The following is a 17,219-nucleotide window of genomic DNA, read 5'->3' on the forward strand; positions in this document are numbered from 1 at the left end:
GGTACAGCAAATAGTTTCTCTTGATTGAGTGTTGTGTATATATATATGTGTGTGTGTGTGTGTATAGAATTGCCATTAAGGTTAGGTGTCGCATAATACACATAATATTGTTTAGATAACATATTTCTCATGTTTTTATATAATTCTCCTATACATTTCTAGGAGAAATCTATTCAAATCCATTACTGATTTTAAATGTCTATTTCTTTTACTTATATTTTTACTGTATGTATTTATTTGGAAGCTGTGTTATTACGTCGGTACACATTTTGGTATGGCTTGATGATGAATGGACGTTTTCATTATGAAATGTTGATCATAGCTTTGTTAACAATCTTACATTCTGTTTCATCTGGTATTACTACAGCCATTCCTATCCTCCTGTGTTTACAGTTTACATGATTTATCTTTTTCTGTCAACATACTTTCAACTCATTTGTGTCTGTATTCAAACTATATCTTGCAGACAACATTCGGTTGAGATTACTGTTTTATAAGTTCTTTCAGTCTCTGACTCTTAATTGGAATATGCAGTTCATAGTCAATTATATTAATGCAGTTGATTTAGGTCTATCATTTCATTATTTTCTGTTTACTTCCTGCATATGTGTATGTGTTTGCTTGCTCACTTTATCTCCTCTTTTTGGTTTCCTTTATATTACTAAATGATTTTTAGAATACCATTTAAGTTTAGCTATTGACATTTTTGCCATATCTCTTTTCTCTAATACTTTAGAGTTTGTATTAGTTATCACAATATGCAGAATTAACTGTTCATGTTTTACTGAGAGACAATATTGTGTTGCTCCATGTAACACATAGAAAGCCTTACAGTGATTTAGGGTCCCTTGCCCCATCATACTTTTAACATTATTATTTTTGCTGTAATAATCATGTTTATTTTAAAGAGATTAAGAGATCAGAGACTTTTATATTTTCTCATGCACTTTCTATTTTTGGTATTCTTCATTCTTCAAGGTCTGAATTTCTCTCCAATACCAACTTTATATAGCCTTCAGAACTTTTTAGCATTTTGTGTAATTTAGACCTAGTAATTTAAAAAACCTTACGGTTTTTGTGTGTAAGAGAAAGGTCTTTGTTCACATTCTGAGTAAAAGATGCAGAACTCTTGGTTGGACATTTTTCTGTCAGTACTCTGTTTCTAGATTCTGCGTTCTTTTTTATGAAAAATATGTGATAATTTTAATGACTATGCTACTGTTGTTTAACAGGTTGCTTTTAAGATTTTTCCTTAATTGTAGTTTCTAGCAGTTTGATTATGATATATTTGTCTTTGATTTTATCCTGTTTAGAGTTAACTGGACTTCTTTAATTTGTAAATTTATGTCTTTGACATAAATTTGACATAAATTATATCTTTAATTATTTAACTTTTACTTCTTAAAATTCTTCTGTTTTTATTATGCTTTCTTCTCTTTGATTCCAGGATTTTTATGTTATATTGTTAACGATTATCCTAATTTCATGAAGGTCCATTTTGTTTTTGGTCTTTATCATCTTTCAACGGATAATTTATTAGAGTAGTTTCCAGTTCATTGACTGCTTCCCTTGTTGTCTCCATTCTTAACTTCATCAAGAGAGTTTATTTTTTTTAATTTTTAATTTCAGGCATTATCCTTTTCAGTTCTAGAATTTTCACTGGGTTCTTCTGTGTAATTCTTGTTTAACTACTTAAGTAACTGTAAGCATATTTTCCTTACCTCTTTGATCATAGTTATGATAGCTGCCTTAAAGTTTGTATTTGAAAATTTCAATATCTGAGTGATATCAAGATTAGTGTTGCTTGATTCTCTTTTCCCTTGGATTACATTTTCCTGATGGCTCAAATGTGAAGTGATTTGGGTTTATAAGCTAAACCTTGTGTGATACTTTGTTGAGGAAACTCTGTTTTGATGAACAGTGAAGTCATGTCCCTGACAGGTAATGGCTCATTTTGCTTCAGTTCCTTAGGCCTTGGCTGCGAACTTCTTTTAGTTTATCCCACACATACGTGTTTTAAATGAGTCTACCAGGGACGTTACCTGAGTTTATAACCGAATCTGGGGCTTCTCTCTGCTTCCTGAATTCTTTTGTTGTTGTTGTTTTCTCCTACCAGAAGGTTGACTTTCTGTTGAATTTTTATTACATCTGATTACATCTGTGCTGCCATGAACATAATTGTGATACTCTGAGGACAAAACAGTAAGCAAACAACAAAATGCAGAGAGAAGTGTGTGTCATTTGCTGCATGCTCCACTTTCCCTCTAAATTGCCTTTGTTAGGTTATTTGTTGCTGTCAGATTATTTTTAATCCAAGTGTGTAGCTATTATTTGCAGTAGGTGCCACTTACTGAATCCATATGTCTCTATACTCGAAGTACAGCTCTCACTCTTTTACCTGTTTGCTTTGGGATTCCAGACTGGTATTCATGAAGTTTTATTTTCTTCTGATCCAGTTCTCACCTGGGAAACAAATTAATTAAAATTAATCCTGGTACTGACCTTTTTCTTAATAGAAGTTGGTTTTAATTCCTTGGAATGACATCCATAGTCCTTCCTAATTAATTGCTGCCTATCTGTGTCATGTAACAAGTTGCCTTTTTGCAATCTATTATGTTTCCACAATTCTTAACTCTCTTTCCCTTGCTTAACTTGAGGAACTGCCATTTTGAGTTAGATTTCCCCTTCTGAGTTTCCTCTGAATATTCTCTGAATCCCCCTGCAATGGCACTTAACACATTATTCTATTATGTCCTGTTCCATTGTCTCCCCAGGAGGGCTGCAAATTATGCCATGTGTCTAACTTTCAACTAACTCCCCTCACCTAATTTCATGTATTGTCTGACATATAGTAGATTTGCAGTAATTTTTTACTGGCTGCATTACAGTTTCATGAGTATAAACTTTTCATTTCTGTGCATCTGTAGGTATCTGATACTTGCACATAGAATTTCTACAAAACAGAACCAGGGACATTAGTGTGCTTGTTCACTGTTGACTGCATACCAACTGGTATATCTTTGTCTTAATTGTCTATGTATGCATAATTTGAAAAACACAGGGAGAGAGATCTCTGTCTACTTTTTCACTTCCCAAATACAATAGTGAAGGCTGAGTCAGCTCAGAGTCTAGCAGGGACCTACCTTCTTGGGCCATCACCCACTGCTTCCAAGATGTGCATTAGAAGGAAGCTGGATCAGAAGCCAAGCCAGGATTCAAGTTCAGGCATTCCAATATGGGATATGAGTATCTCATGTAGCAACTTAACCACTGTACTAAACATCTCCTTAAACTTGTCTTTTAGGCCCCCCTAACTACAGCTACTAGACTTGATGGTTCTGTGAAATTCTAGGGATTGAAGTCTGCCACTGAGAAAAAGAGATGATGGTGGAATCATGGGAATGTCCAGAAAGAGAGAAGGATCCTCCTGCTTTTCTCTTTCCTTTAACATACTGCTAGGGAAAGGTGTGTGTGTGTGTGTACACGTATGAGAGAGAATGTTGATGTCTTCCTTTAACTGCTAGGGAAGGGTGTATGTGTGTACAAATGTATGAGAGAGAGAGAATGTTGATGCCTTCCTGGCAGTAAGCCAGCACTCTTCTTCCGTAGTAAGGATCAGGTGATAGATTTGGAGCCCATAGATCTGTCATAGCTTGTCAGGTGCTAGTGGGTCTGGAATGCATCCCCTTCCTCTACACCCTTTCCTATTTATCACAAGGGATCCACAGACCTTTGCATAATGCAGAATTTGGGTTTGCACCAGAGCTGCTGCTTTGCCCTTTGATATCATTCATTCAAAGCAAGAGCTGCTGAGCTTTAACCCATGTTCTTTCTTTCAGAACATCTGTAGAGCTTTTAAACTTTCCTGGGTGTCTACTGTCTTAGCATAGTATCTACTCTTCAGCTCCAACTTGAAAATAAATTTCATTTTTTTTTTATAATTATGCAAACAACATGCTCAATGTAGAAGACTGTTATACATATTTTAGTGCAGTAAATATTATGTGTGGCCTACGTGCCATGCTTCAGAGAATACAGTCAGGAAGATGACATGGTCATTGTGTCTTAAGAATTTGTCTAGTATTATAGAATAACATGGAGAAGAATTTTTTTAAAAGATTTATTTGTTTTTATTGGAAAGGTAGATTTACAGAGTGGAGAGAAAGATCTTCCGTCCACTGATTTGATCTGAAGCCGGAATCCAGGAGCTTCTTCCGGGTCTCCCACAGAGTCCCAATACTTTTTGGGCCATCCTCTACTGCTTCTCCAGGCCACAAGCAGGGAACTAGATGGGAAGTGGAGCAGCCAGGACAGTGCCCATATGGTATCCCTACATATGCAAGGCGAGGATTTAGCCACTGGGTCATCATCCCAGGCCCCAGAAAAACTTCTTTAAAATCATTTGAAAGTATTAATACACAGAGAGAGCCACTGTGAACGTTTTCTGAAAACATGTTTGTGTGTTTTTGCCCTTTACATTTCAGGCACCATCACTTCAGCTGTTTTCATTTTAGAATCTTCAACTTCCCTGCTCCTTTATCTTTCATTTCCCCCATGGGGCAAATTCCTAATTCCTGAGCATCTAATTATCAGCTCATGTAATGTTTGGCTCTGGCCTGAAATAGAGCTATTTAGAAAGCTAATTTTAATCCCAAAGAGCTAATTCTACTTTATGTGTTTGAGATTCTGAATTTTCCACACCTATGAAATACTAATCATTAAGTTATAGAGGTATTTCCCCACTAAATTAAGTTAATGGACTTGCTCATTTTATAGTTTAATGAGGGGGTGTTAAGAGTTGAGCTGCACCTTTAGTTTACAGTGGCAAAAAAAAAAAGCTGGTAAATATCTAAACACTCGTCAGTAAGAGACCAGTTAAACATATCCATACAGCAGAATATTGTGAGCCAATTAAAAGTTTGTTGACATAGAAAAAGAAAACCTTATCGATGTGGAAAGATGGCTTCAACAGGTTGTTGACTAAGAAAAAAGTAGATTGTAATGTAGATGAGGGAATTTTGTTTTTGATTGTGTGAAATGGATACACATGCTTATATAAATATTCACAGAAAGCTACCTGTAAGGATATAATCCACACCTTTCTTCAAAACACAAGTGCAAGAGATGTTCAGTAGTATGTTATGATATGTCACCATGTCACTAGGGTAAATTAACTAATACACATGATCATACCCATTTGTGGAAGAACATATTTGGTTTACTAAATATGCTTTTTTCCCCTCATCTCTAGAATAATGAACTACAAAGCAGGCTGGACTATTTAACGGAAACTCAGTCCAAGACGGAAGTGGAAACCAGAGAGATTGGAGTGGGCTGTGATCTCCTTCCCAGGTATTTAGGAATTTCCTGTTTTTAGGACTCAAATTCTTCTGACTTAGGAAAATACGTTTGGGCTGTTATTAACAGAATTACATTCTTTCTACCAAAATATTTCTGTGAAGCTAAGTGGTGGCTGCTGAGAAGGTCTGATTGGTTTCCGCAAGAGCAGGGCATTGCGCAGGCAGTGGGGATAGCAAGGCAGAGACCTGGAGAAGCTGCTTCAAGAGCCAGAGATTGGCCCTATCAGTGAGTGTGTGCATTTGTTCATTAGTTTGCTCGTTCATTCTGAAAACAGCTGGTGAGTCCCTTTCCTATGCCAGATAGTTGTGATACCAGGGGAACATGATTCTTTTCCTGGCACAGATGCTGATTATACTATGAGAGGGGCATCCACAGTGCTTTAGTAATATAGACAAGAAAGGGTCCAAATCTTGACCAAAAGTCATCTCCTTAGTACTTTAACAGGGCACTGTCGAGGACTACTTCTGGTTCATAAATATCAGATTCAGTCATTAATGGGTGTATAGTAACTGTGACCTAGTATCCAGTTGCAATCCTGCACTAGACTATCCAACTATTGTTTTGTTTTGTTGTTAGTAGCAAATTTCCCTCCTAATTCTTTATTATTTATTTTATTTTATTTTTGGTGATGTTTATATAGCTGAGAAGGATGCATGCCCATATGTGAAAAGGGTTGAGGAGTAGGGGAAGGCGGACAAGACTATTGTTTCCAATTTTCTTTTTCTTCTTCCTGCATCTGGGGGAAAGGGACAGAGAAGGGAAGAACAGCTTCCCACTTATTCCTTGTCAAGCTGATACTTGACACTCCCATGCCTCTGTCTCTCCCAGGGGAGACTGGAGCCTGTGACCCAGGAACTTGCTTTGAGCAACTCAGTTGCCCTTTGTGGATGCTCACATTTGTGTGGCTTAAAGAGGACAGAAAACAAGTTTATAACTGGGATGCTAATGACATGTGACTTATTATTTAGTATAATCACAATTATAAAGAGGCCTGGTATGCTAAATATAGAAGGAGATTTTTGGGTAAGTCATGGTCTTTGTATGCACATTAATAGACATTAGTAGTCTAGAAAAATGTTGAATCCAGGGACCCTGGGTGGTTATAGAAAGGAGCTGGTTGCTGTGCCACAAGCTGAAATGGGACTACTAACTATGCAGTGCCTTTAGTTGTGATTTTTCCTGCTGAGCTATCAGTTTCCCCGCCTATAGAGTGAGCAGTTTGGCCAGGTAACTTTTCAGGATTCTATCAGCTCTAACATATAAGACCTCATTTCTTTACTGGACTTAATTTTTTAAAAAATTATTTGTTACCAGTGTTGTCCCTTTTGTTCATTAAAACGAGCCATTTACCATTCCCAGAATCTCTGCTCACAGCTACATTAAGCTTTTTCTTTGACAGTGTCTTCACTCACATTGCTTGCTTTCTGGTACAAACAAGGCAATTTTTACCATTTTGATATACTTAACAGAAACTGCTAAAAGAAAAAAAGGGCAAGAAAATATAAATAGACTTCAGGTCTCATCAATATGTGATGCAGAGTATATACTGAAAATATAACAAAGAGTGATTGATCATACTTAGGGAACTCTTTGGAAATGTAAATAATTTGGCCATTTCCCTCCATTTTATTTTTCAAGAACCAAGTGCCGTAGTCCACCCTAATTGCCCACGTAATAAATCTTGTTTGACTAAGTTGGGTACAAAACTATGTCTGAAACCAATAAATTGTTTGTTTTCTAATTCCTACATTTTGGCTTAAAACAAGCTTTTCAATTTGTATGCCCAAGTTTAGCCTGAAGCAAACTTTTATGGTTGAGTTATGAAACCACAAAGCGGTTTTCATAATGGAAGTGCTGACAGACCCTTAACTTATGGCCACGGTGAACTTGGAAGCCACTTCAGTATCTGAAAGGCAGCTTTTCCATAAATGTAGCGTTTGGTTTCCCCTAGGATCCATCTTCACCCTTTAACTACCTGGGTCAATCAGCAGAGGAAATGAAAGCTACATATCCACACTTCCGAAGAGGCAGAATAATATTTCATTTGTTTCTTCACAGCTGTCTATTAAGTGCCTACTATGTGAAAGATGCCAAGCAAGTCTGGTGGTGAGGAGTGCAGGATCGTTGGAAAAAACTCAGGGCAACAATTTTCCACCTATACATCTTGGATTCTCTTTGCTGGGCTTCCTGGAAGGGCTGGGGCTACCTAGGGTTGGGGTGAAGAGGGTTAGTGGGACCTGGGCTGTAGGAATGAATAGAGAAAGACAGTGTTTAGTCTGCTTTGCAGTAAGATTTTGGTTGAATAAAGAGTTCTGTAATCAGGAACAAATTTGGCCCCTCCTGGTCTGGTCACATTTTAGAGACACGAAGATGAAGGTGTAGAGAAAGAAAGTGATTGAGCAGAAGCCAGGCAACCTAGATCAGAATCCGGCCTTCTGAGTTGCTGCAGTACATGTGTAAGCTGAAAATACTCTCGAGAGTTGCAAAAATGTGTTTTGTCTATTCTAACAGAATTCCAGATTCTTACTTGAACTTCTGACTTGCATTTAACTAACAGTGGATTCCAAGGTGTTTTACAGAATATTTTTGAAACATCTTCCTCCAGAATGTTTTTGATTTATCAAAGTATTGAATTAAGCCTCAATTATGCAGGAATGTCTTGTTCTTCCTCTGTGTTCTTCTCCAACAAAAAAACCTCAGTTTTGTGGTCCAACTGGGGAGTCTCAGCTGCCTGAGTGACCAGCACACCAAGCTGCTAGCTGAGCAGACTTTTAGATTTTTACCTAATCTCTCTAAAACCTCAACTCTTTCATCCTTAAAATGGGAATGAAGATGATGATGTTCTATCTCATTGGGTTGCTGTGAAGATTAGACCAAAACACGTTTGTGTACAAAGCACTGAACATGGTAACTAGACAGCAGTTAAGCACTTAATAAAAGGAACTTTTTATGCTGTTAACTAAACTATAACTGATATTACATGTAAAACACTTTATCAAATATAAATTAATTTCACTGTGCCTAAAATAGTCTTGTTGATGTAATGTTTACAGGTGGTAATTAGGGATTTCATGAAATAGATGGAGAGTCAAACATATTGTGTTTCAACATGCACTGGGTTCTTCAGTTGAAGGTTCAGAACTCCTGTCAACACTGTATAAAACTCTAGAAGGCCCAATGATAAACAAGGTCTCCATCTATTGAAACACAGCAGTGTCCTCTGTGTGTTCAGGCATCAGACACACAACTCCTTGTAGAGTACATGGCCTTTCCTACCCATTTCTGCCTACACATGTAAGAGTTACATGCTGTGCTACTGCTTATAGCACTTGACTTAGAACTGTTGCATTCTCTTGTCCTCTTGAAAAAAGAACTAAAACAACCTTTTCTTTACCTATAATGCCATCAATCTCATCTTCAAAACCATCATCACCCATTTTCTTCTGTCCCTGCCAGCACCATGAACTCCAGGGAATTTCCTAATCTAATATTTAGTTGGTACTCAATAAATATTTGTTGTGTGAATAAATGAAAGGTATGCAACAAGCAGGGACTTAAGCAGCCAATTTTTATTGCCATGTGATTTATTTGTTTGATGGAAAGCCTTGGAAGAAGCAATTCTTGCTCTTGTTTTACTTCTTCCGCACTCTTCTTCTCCCTTCTCATTTCCTCTCTTCTGTTCCCCCATCTCTTAAGTTGTTGGAGTGTAAGCTTTGGGAGGGTGGGAATTTTTACCCATTAGCCTAATTGCAATCTTGCTAGGACCCACTCAGAACAGTGTCTGCCACGTCGTTGATAATCAGTAGCCATCTTCCTACAACATTCGACAATGATGCAGTAAATTACCTTGTTTCTTATCCTTGTGGGACTTTGTCTCCTTGTTCTCTCCCTATCTCTGTGCTCTATCCTTCCACATCTCCTTTGAAGGGACCTCATTGTCCTCGAAGATTTTCACCATGGCAGCTCCTTGTTCTTTCTTAGTTACAAGTAAGGCATCTAGTCTCATACCTTTGCTCCCTCCTCTGTGGATGAATCTCACTTGATGTCTGCGTGATTGTCATATTCACCATATGTATAGCTGAGTACATTATCTTTTTTCTGCAAAGTCAATTCCTCTCCAGGCACATTAAGAATACTGGCTTGTGTTGGCATCAGGTGGGCTGGATCAGGGGAAAGCCAGGCTGGGTTGACTGTTCCTATTGGTATGTGCATAAGCCAGAGTGGGTATGGGTTGGTTGGTCTTTGCTGCAGCATCAGCTGGCAGATGTTGACACAGGGGGGGACAAATTCTGTGAAGTTAAACTGCAGAACAACTTGGAGAATGCAAGATCCGGGAGTGGCAGCGGGCCCAGTAGGGAAACAATGGCCACCTCCCTTTGGGTTGCCACTCTGACTGGTGAGCATGAGAACAAGGACGAATGGGGCAGGCATGGCTAGATAGAGTGGCACCCACCAGCAGATGTGTGGGCTGGATAGTGGGACTGGTTGGGTTGAATTAGGCTTCAATGGCTCATTGACATGTATGAGAGCTGAATGGGATGTGGGACAGACTGGACCAGTCTGCTGCACATACTGTCAAGCACAGGAACCAGGGCCGGGGTTGGAACTGGTGGGGTTATTATGGGTCGCTCCTACTAGGCTGCAACTTCCACTGAGTGTGTGGTGGGCAGGATCGGGTTGGGCTATGACACTCATTGGTTTGTGTAAAAGACAGGGTTGGAGACAACTGACCCAGCAATTGACCCGCCACCAGCATGTGTATAATCTGATTGGGGCAATGAACTGTGTTGGACCCTGTGTTGGCAAGTACACACAAGAATCAGGTCTTGGATCAACTCAGACGAGGTTTCTATGGGGGATCCCCCAACTGAATTGCTGGACTCAGAACCCCAACCATGGAGAAAAATTGCAGCTTCCATGGTCTGACTGTGGAATACAAGTGTCAGAGTTGACCCTGTTGGCTTAGACAGAGCAGTGGACAGTATATCCAGGTGCACATGGAAGATATGGCAACACTTTAGAGTCTGCAGAGGACACCAGGTATTACAACAGAGGATGGAGGACAGAACAAATCAATCAACTACCCCAGTCAAGTGTTGGCAGTGAATAACTGGGCAAATGGAGACTCTAAGGTGAACTATGTCAATCAGTGGATTCTGGAGAGATTTCATCATGGAGTGGCAGTAATTCAGAACTGTTGAACTATCGAAACTTCATGAGCAGAACCCTCATAGCATGTCCCACAGTGAGGAAGCTGGGGTGGTGTTGGGTGGTTGTCCTCCATCCTGAGGTACAGAGGCATTTGGGAGATTGGGTGTTGCTTCTCTACTTGTCTCCCACCTTCCCCCAGATACAGGAAGGAAGAAAACATAATGTGGAAATGGTGATCTCATCCACCTTCCTGAAGCCCTTGACCCTCATCACCCCAATCAATTATGTAAAAATCATCAAAAATAAAAATAATTGCTAACTTTTAAAAATACTGGCTTGGAAGTTGGAAGACCTGAGGGTAATCCTAGTATCTACCTCCTGCTAGCTCTACAATGTTAGAAAAATTCCCAAATTATTGGAGCCTCAATTTTTCCCCTTGGAAAGGAAGATTTTTTACCATATCAGGCCCAGCTAAGTGCTTGCATTTTATATTCTTTTTGTTGTTGTTATTCCATGTTCATGTATTTAAGTTTTCTTTTGTCTTCGTCCAGATAAGGATTTATTGAGTGTTTATCTTTGCAGAGAATGGGCTCTTCATCTTTTTTTTTTTTCTTTTGCTTGTTTTGTACTTGTTAGTCTTCATTTCTTTCTACTCTCATTTTTATCATGTCTTTCTTAGTGCTGATGTAGAGTTTGGTTTGTCCTTGTGTTTTCAGATCCTTAAGTACAGCAATGTGTTGTTCACTGGAGATCTTTTTTGCTTTGAGGAGGTGCTGATGGTTGCAAATGTCCCTCTTAGCCCTCGCTGCCTTTGCTGCATATCCTAGATTTTGGTAGTTGTTTCTGTCTTCCTGTGACTTGAGACATTTTAACTTTCCTTTTTCATTTCTTCTTGGCCCATTGGATATTTGCAAGTAAGCTGTTTGATACCTGTGCATTTGCATCTTTTCCAAGGTTTCCTTTAATGCTGATGTCTAGTTCTACGTTTTTCTGTTTGTGCTGATGCCTGCCCCACTTTCCCAGTTATTTTGCCAGGATGTGGCAGTCACTTCTGCTCCTAGACTCATTCCCTCATCCTGTCCTCTTCCTTTCCATTTCCCTTTCCCTCATGGTTTGTCTCACACCCTCCTATCCTACTGACCAAGCCTATCCAATACTGATGTTACCTTATGTCAAACCTGCTCAATGCTGTTTGCTGCCTCCATTGTCTCCCCAGACCCTTCCACTTTGTGAGACATCTTTGTGACACAAATTTCTGTTGACTTAGGATCTCATCATGGAGAAGGAGAGAGAACAGTGAGAAAGGAATCCCTGAGTTCAGGAACTTTTAAACATGTGCTTTTTAAAGGCTCAGCAGTGATGGGTGTATATGAAAATCATTGAGGACCATTTCAGGTCATGGAACCTTCATTTACAGAGAAAAATGGAAAACCAAAAGGGGAATAAAAAAAGCGACTTTACATTCTCCTGCCACGTAGTGAAACTTGCTTTCCAGCAAACTCATAAATTACATCTTAATAGGTGCGATTTGATGAAAAATATTCCCCATGGTAATAACTGCCCGGCACATAGTAAGCGCTTTAAAATGCCTGCATTTTCATATTTCTGTTGCAGAGACCAGGGCACAAAGTAGCTTTTTGTCAAAGCTTTATGTACTGATTCTGCTATTGTTTCCCCCAGGGAACTGCCCCTTTATGGATTAATAAAAGGTTAACAATCGCCTGACGTGTTAAGGAAAAATGGTTGCAGTTCAGTTCTGCGGTTGAAATGACTTCGTGTTCTTAAAATCCTGTTGTTCCCTAGTAGTGATCAACTTCATAAAGTGCCTTGCTTCTTTTTTTGAAAGGTGGAGATACGAGAGCCTATTGTGGAAACCCAGGTTTACCTTTTATAAATATTTCTGCATTTTATGGGCTTTTCGGATATTCTCTCTGGAGACCATTTCTGTTCTGTGGAATTTTCACAGGCACTGGCACAAACTGCCATCTGGCTTCTGCCCCTGCCACTCTGCGAACCTGCCTGGTTAGCTCCCTGGGGACTCCCAATGGTCAGGTCCCCTAGGTTCCTCTCTGTGGCAGGTGACACTGTAACCACTTGCTACTCAAAGCTCCCTCAGCCTCTGGTTTCCGTTGTTACTGTGTGTGGGGTGATAGTGACATGCCTGGTCCATGTGAATAGCCACAAATAGGCCAGGAAGATGATTGGGATGTGGTTTTAACCCTCAAAGAAATGATGCCCGGTAGTAGAGAAAAATGTGCAAAGTGATAGGTGCAATGAGATGGAACCAGTGTTGTGTTGGAAGCCTGCTCAAGAATAATTTTCAAGGTATATATGTGGTGAAGGACGAAAAGTTTGGGGCAGATACATTTAATTATCTGGATGGAGACATAAAGTTTAAAATCTCATTTTTCCTCCACCTCCAAATTCACTTGTAATACATCCTGAACTGCTTTGTGAATGTTTGGACATGAAAAGTTAGGGCTAAAGGAGGGTGATATTTTAATTTGATATGCACTTTTGGCCACTACGTTAGTTAGGGAAAAGATTGTAATTGCTGTGTGTATGAGACAACCCATGCGTTATCAATGGCTTTACCTCTGTTAAGATTCACTTCTTTGGCTCGGCACGATAATCTAGTGGCTAAAATCATTGCCTTGTACACTCCAGGATCTCATAGGCGCCGGTTCTAATCCCTGCTGCCGCGCTTCCCATCCACCTCCCTCCCTGCTTGTGATCTGGGAAAGCAGTAGAGGACAGTCCAAAGCCTTGGTACCCTGCACCTGCAAGGGAGACCTGGAAGAGGTCTGGGCTCCTGGCTTTGGATTGGCTCAGCTCCGGCCATTGCAGCCACTTGGGAGAGTGAATCAGTGGACGGAAAATCTTCTGCTCTGTTTCTCCTCCTCTCTGTATATCTGCCTTTTCAATAAAAATAAAAATAAATCTTTAATAATAAAAAAGAGAGAGATTCACTTCTTGTGTCCTAGACCAAGGTGTGCTGGTTAAAGTCCTTGATCCACAGAGTCTTTCAGGAACCCAGGATGCTATGGTTCTACCTGGGTTTGCTGTCCTCCTGGCTCCTTCCCTGAAGCCCATGTGTCTAAGGGAGGAGGAGGGACCATGGAGGATGAAGTAGAATTTTGAACAGGTGATAGTATAAGCTATGGAAATAACAGAAATTGTTCCTGCCTATTTAGTCACATGATAGCAGGGAAATGTCATGGAGTTGTGTGTCCAGGAGGGAAGAAAATGAGCTATGTCTCTATCTTAGTCACTTAATCCTGCTAATTCTGACTCCCAAATATCCTTGCCTTTTACCTGCTACTTCATTTCCAGTACTACTGCTAGGATTGATACTTTCAGCATCTCTCTTTTGTTCTCTACATGATGAGAATTTCTTAACTAACCTTGCAGTCTATCTTCAGTCATACCATAGGAAGCCTGCTATAGTTAAAGCTGGAGCATAGCCCACCCCCGCTTGATTAAGCGTGACTAGGCTGAGTGACTGCCTGTCCTTGTCTGAACTCAGTAGGAAGGCACGAAGGTGCTGCCCTCAAGGGCCTCATCCTCTGCTTCTTCCTTGGGAACACTTTGCTCCAGTTGTGTGGAATATGCCTCCATTCCACACCCCCAGACTGCATTCACCCTTCTTTGCTTTGTGCCTATTTTCTCTTCAGCTCTGGACCCCCATAATCTTTGCCAACTTGATGAGTGCTAGGCATCCCTCAACATTCACCCTCTAATTGTCAGTTTCTGAATACCAGTATCCTGAGCATGCTTAATTTTCTGCTCTCAGAAATTTGTGTTCCAATATGTGTTCATTTTTGATTGTTAAGGGTCCTGGCATGAAAGGGAGACTTAAGAGAGTTAGAGGGACTGTTTATAAATATCTGGGCAGATGTGAGGGAAGTAAAACAAAGGAAGATGAAAGAATCTGGAGCACACAACAGCCTATTTGTGTTGCTATAGCAAAATACCCAAGGTTTGGTCCTTTGAAAAGAACTAAATGTACTTAAAGCCTCAATTCTGGAGGTTCAAGAGAACAGAGCTGGCATCTGCACAGTTCCAGGAAATGATGCTGGGAGCATGTATGGAAGAAAGATGGGGAATCCTAGGGAGAGCCAGTCAGTAAGATACCAGGGAGTGGTGGAGGGGCCCTCTCTGCTCTTTTTGTTAACAGCCGGGTCTCAGAAGGACTGATCCAGTCCTACCAGACCTGGCCTACTCCCTTGGTACAGCGCCAGTCCGTCTGTCAGGGCAGAACAGCTCTGACTTCTTTGTCTTCAGTAGGCTCCATCTTTAAGAGGATTCATGACTGCCTATTGAAAATCAAGCTTCCAGTACTTGACCTGCGGGAAACAAACCATGTCCAAACCACAGCATCCCTGTGGAGTCCTGAGAGGGAGTGAGCTGGCAGGAGAGGACAAGGAGAGAGCTACCTCTGTGGCTGTGGGGAGAAGGGTGGAGTCAGTGACCAAGCTGCAGCCTGGCTGAGAGGGAACCAATGCCCTGACCTCTCCATCCTCCCATTTGCTGGTTGTCTACTGCATTTTCCCAAGCTGGTCTGGAAGCTAACAGAGCAAGAGAGCCTTTGGGTGGTCACCTTCATGGCAGATCCCCAGAGTGCACAGTGCAGCAGAGGATGGAGAGAGAAGACCTGAATGGGCCAGGAGAACATGATCAGCATAGCTCTTTATGTCTCTAGTACAGTAGAACCATGTATAGATCTTGCCAATCAATCCCATTATGAGTTTCTTTAGTGTGTTTTATATTTTTATAAATCATTGGTGTCTAGGACAGCTTTTAAAAGTTGCTAAAAATTATGTTTCTGTTGCAAATCCATAGAAACAACTTTTTCACAGTTCTAGGGATTCTAAGACCAAGCAGTACCTTCTAGCTGTGGCCTTCCATGGCAGCGTGGATGATGGCTGCCTCTGGGGTCTGTTTGACATGGACACTGATTTCATTCCTGAGGACTCTGCCCCCAAAGGTCCCACCACCTAAGCAGTTCTACTCTGAAAAGTAGGATTTCAACATACACATTGGAGAGCATCACTACTCAGTCCATTGCAGGTCATTTTTGAAATGTTTAGTTGAAGCCTTAAGTCATTTGATTATAATCTTTTCAGGTGCTGAGAAATTATTTCCCAGGGTTATCTTTCCATACGAGAAGTGTGGAAAGCTTTATTTCATCTTCCTAATCTGCCTTTTCTCCTTTCTCAGCCCAACAGGCAGGACTCGAGAAATCGTGATGCCTTCCAGGAACTACACCCCATACACAAGGGTCCTGGAACTGACCATGAAGAAAAACCTGACTTAGAGATGTGCACATCTTACAAATGGAGAGGCCTCATAACCTCGAGACTTCAAGTCAGGAGAGGGTGCCTGTTCTTTCCTTATTTATACAGTATAAGCACAAATGGAAATTGCTGGAGTTCTGATCTGCTTCTAAGATGTGAGGGAAAGTGGAGGTAGCAAGGACAGGCAAGAGACGGGTGAGTACACAAGGTCGTATTTCAAACACCCAAAGGATCCTGCTGCCCTGCCTTGTGACTAGCTTCTGTGTGGCACCGAAGTCTCTCCAGAATTCCCCCGTAATTTATCTTCCAGTTTTCAAAGCTTCGGTTGGATGGGGCAAGGGCATTCATTTGAAGTTTCATGTTATTCACACCAGGATCATTTGTTACAGCATGAAGATTTTGTTTACCCGTAAAAGTATTAGGGGCAGGGTTTCCCTGGCAGAGGGAAGCCTGCCAGTCAAGAACAGGGGCATCTGAAGAAACTTGAACGTGGGACAAGCATTTCCCGCAGCTCTTTCCTCTTGTTCCCTAGGAGCCCTGTGGCATTGTGGGAGCCTCAGTTACAGACTTGTGTGGACCAGGCAAACTTCACTCTTGTGCATTAATCCTTTGGTTTCATCTGTGCCTTGTATCTTTACTGGGTCAACTGAAATCAACTGTATTTATTTAAACTGTGATTGGTTGTTTTTGCTTTGTTTTTGTTTTTTTTTTCTTTCTCACTTTAACTTAAAGAAACTTTTCTGTGTTCTGGAGATTTCATCTTTTAATTTTTGTGTATCATTCTGTGTTTTTGTCTAATGAATGAATAATCTTTCACACACGTTTTTCTTTGATATTGTAACCTACAGCACCTATGTTTAATAAAAACCATATATTTTGTTCTACTATTGTTTCTCTGTGTAATCCATGGCCATGTAGAAGGGGTAGATTTGGATCAGGCCTGGAATTGAGTATCCAGGTCAGATCACAGTGATCTTTCAGTCAGGATACTTCACAGAAGCATTTGTAAATCATATCAGTGTGAGTGTATGTGTATGTGTGTATGTTTCTTTTTAATTCCTGGACTGTATTTACTTAGCTAGCATTTTGTGAAGAGTAAGATACATTCACGATCACATAATACAAAAATAGTTCTTTTCAAAAAATCTCCCTTCCTTTGCCCCAAATTCCTACCCCTTATTCACCCCTCACCCTCTGAGAGAGAGAAAAAGAGAGGGAGAGAGAGAGAGAAAGAGAGAGAATAGATCACCTGAGTTAGGATAGTATAAAGAGGAAAAGGCACATTCTGGAGTCAAATTTATATTTAAATTCTGGCTGTGGAAGCTTTGGCAAATCATGAGAATTCTTCATATTCATTTCATTCTCTAAATTCCAGGGATAATCACATCTGCTTGATAGGCTGATGTGAAG

At 40.3% G+C, this 17,219-nt stretch overlaps 1 protein-coding gene across 2 annotated transcripts in view; it reads left to right on the top strand.

Annotated features, from left to right (window-relative positions):
• LOC121148527 (myocardial zonula adherens protein) overlaps positions 1-16,691 on the top strand; it is an 86,406-nt gene extending 69,715 nt beyond the window's left edge. For both annotated transcript variants that reach the window (XM_040968591.1, XM_040968592.1), the window contains 2 exons: positions 5,252-5,352; positions 15,733-16,691. In XM_040968591.1, the coding sequence (XP_040824525.1) occupies positions 5,252-5,352; positions 15,733-15,829 (198 nt within the window). In that variant the 3' untranslated portion in view covers positions 15,830-16,691. The remainder of the gene's footprint in view (positions 1-5,251; positions 5,353-15,732) is intronic.
• The last annotated feature ends 528 nt before the right edge of the window (positions 16,692-17,219 follow it).

This window comes from Ochotona curzoniae, unplaced genomic scaffold (genome assembly GCF_017591425.1).
Source record: "Ochotona curzoniae isolate NIBS_2020 unplaced genomic scaffold, NIBS_Ocur_1.0 scaffold_4701, whole genome shotgun sequence".
In the NCBI taxonomy this organism is placed as follows: domain Eukaryota; kingdom Metazoa; phylum Chordata; class Mammalia; order Lagomorpha; family Ochotonidae; genus Ochotona; species Ochotona curzoniae.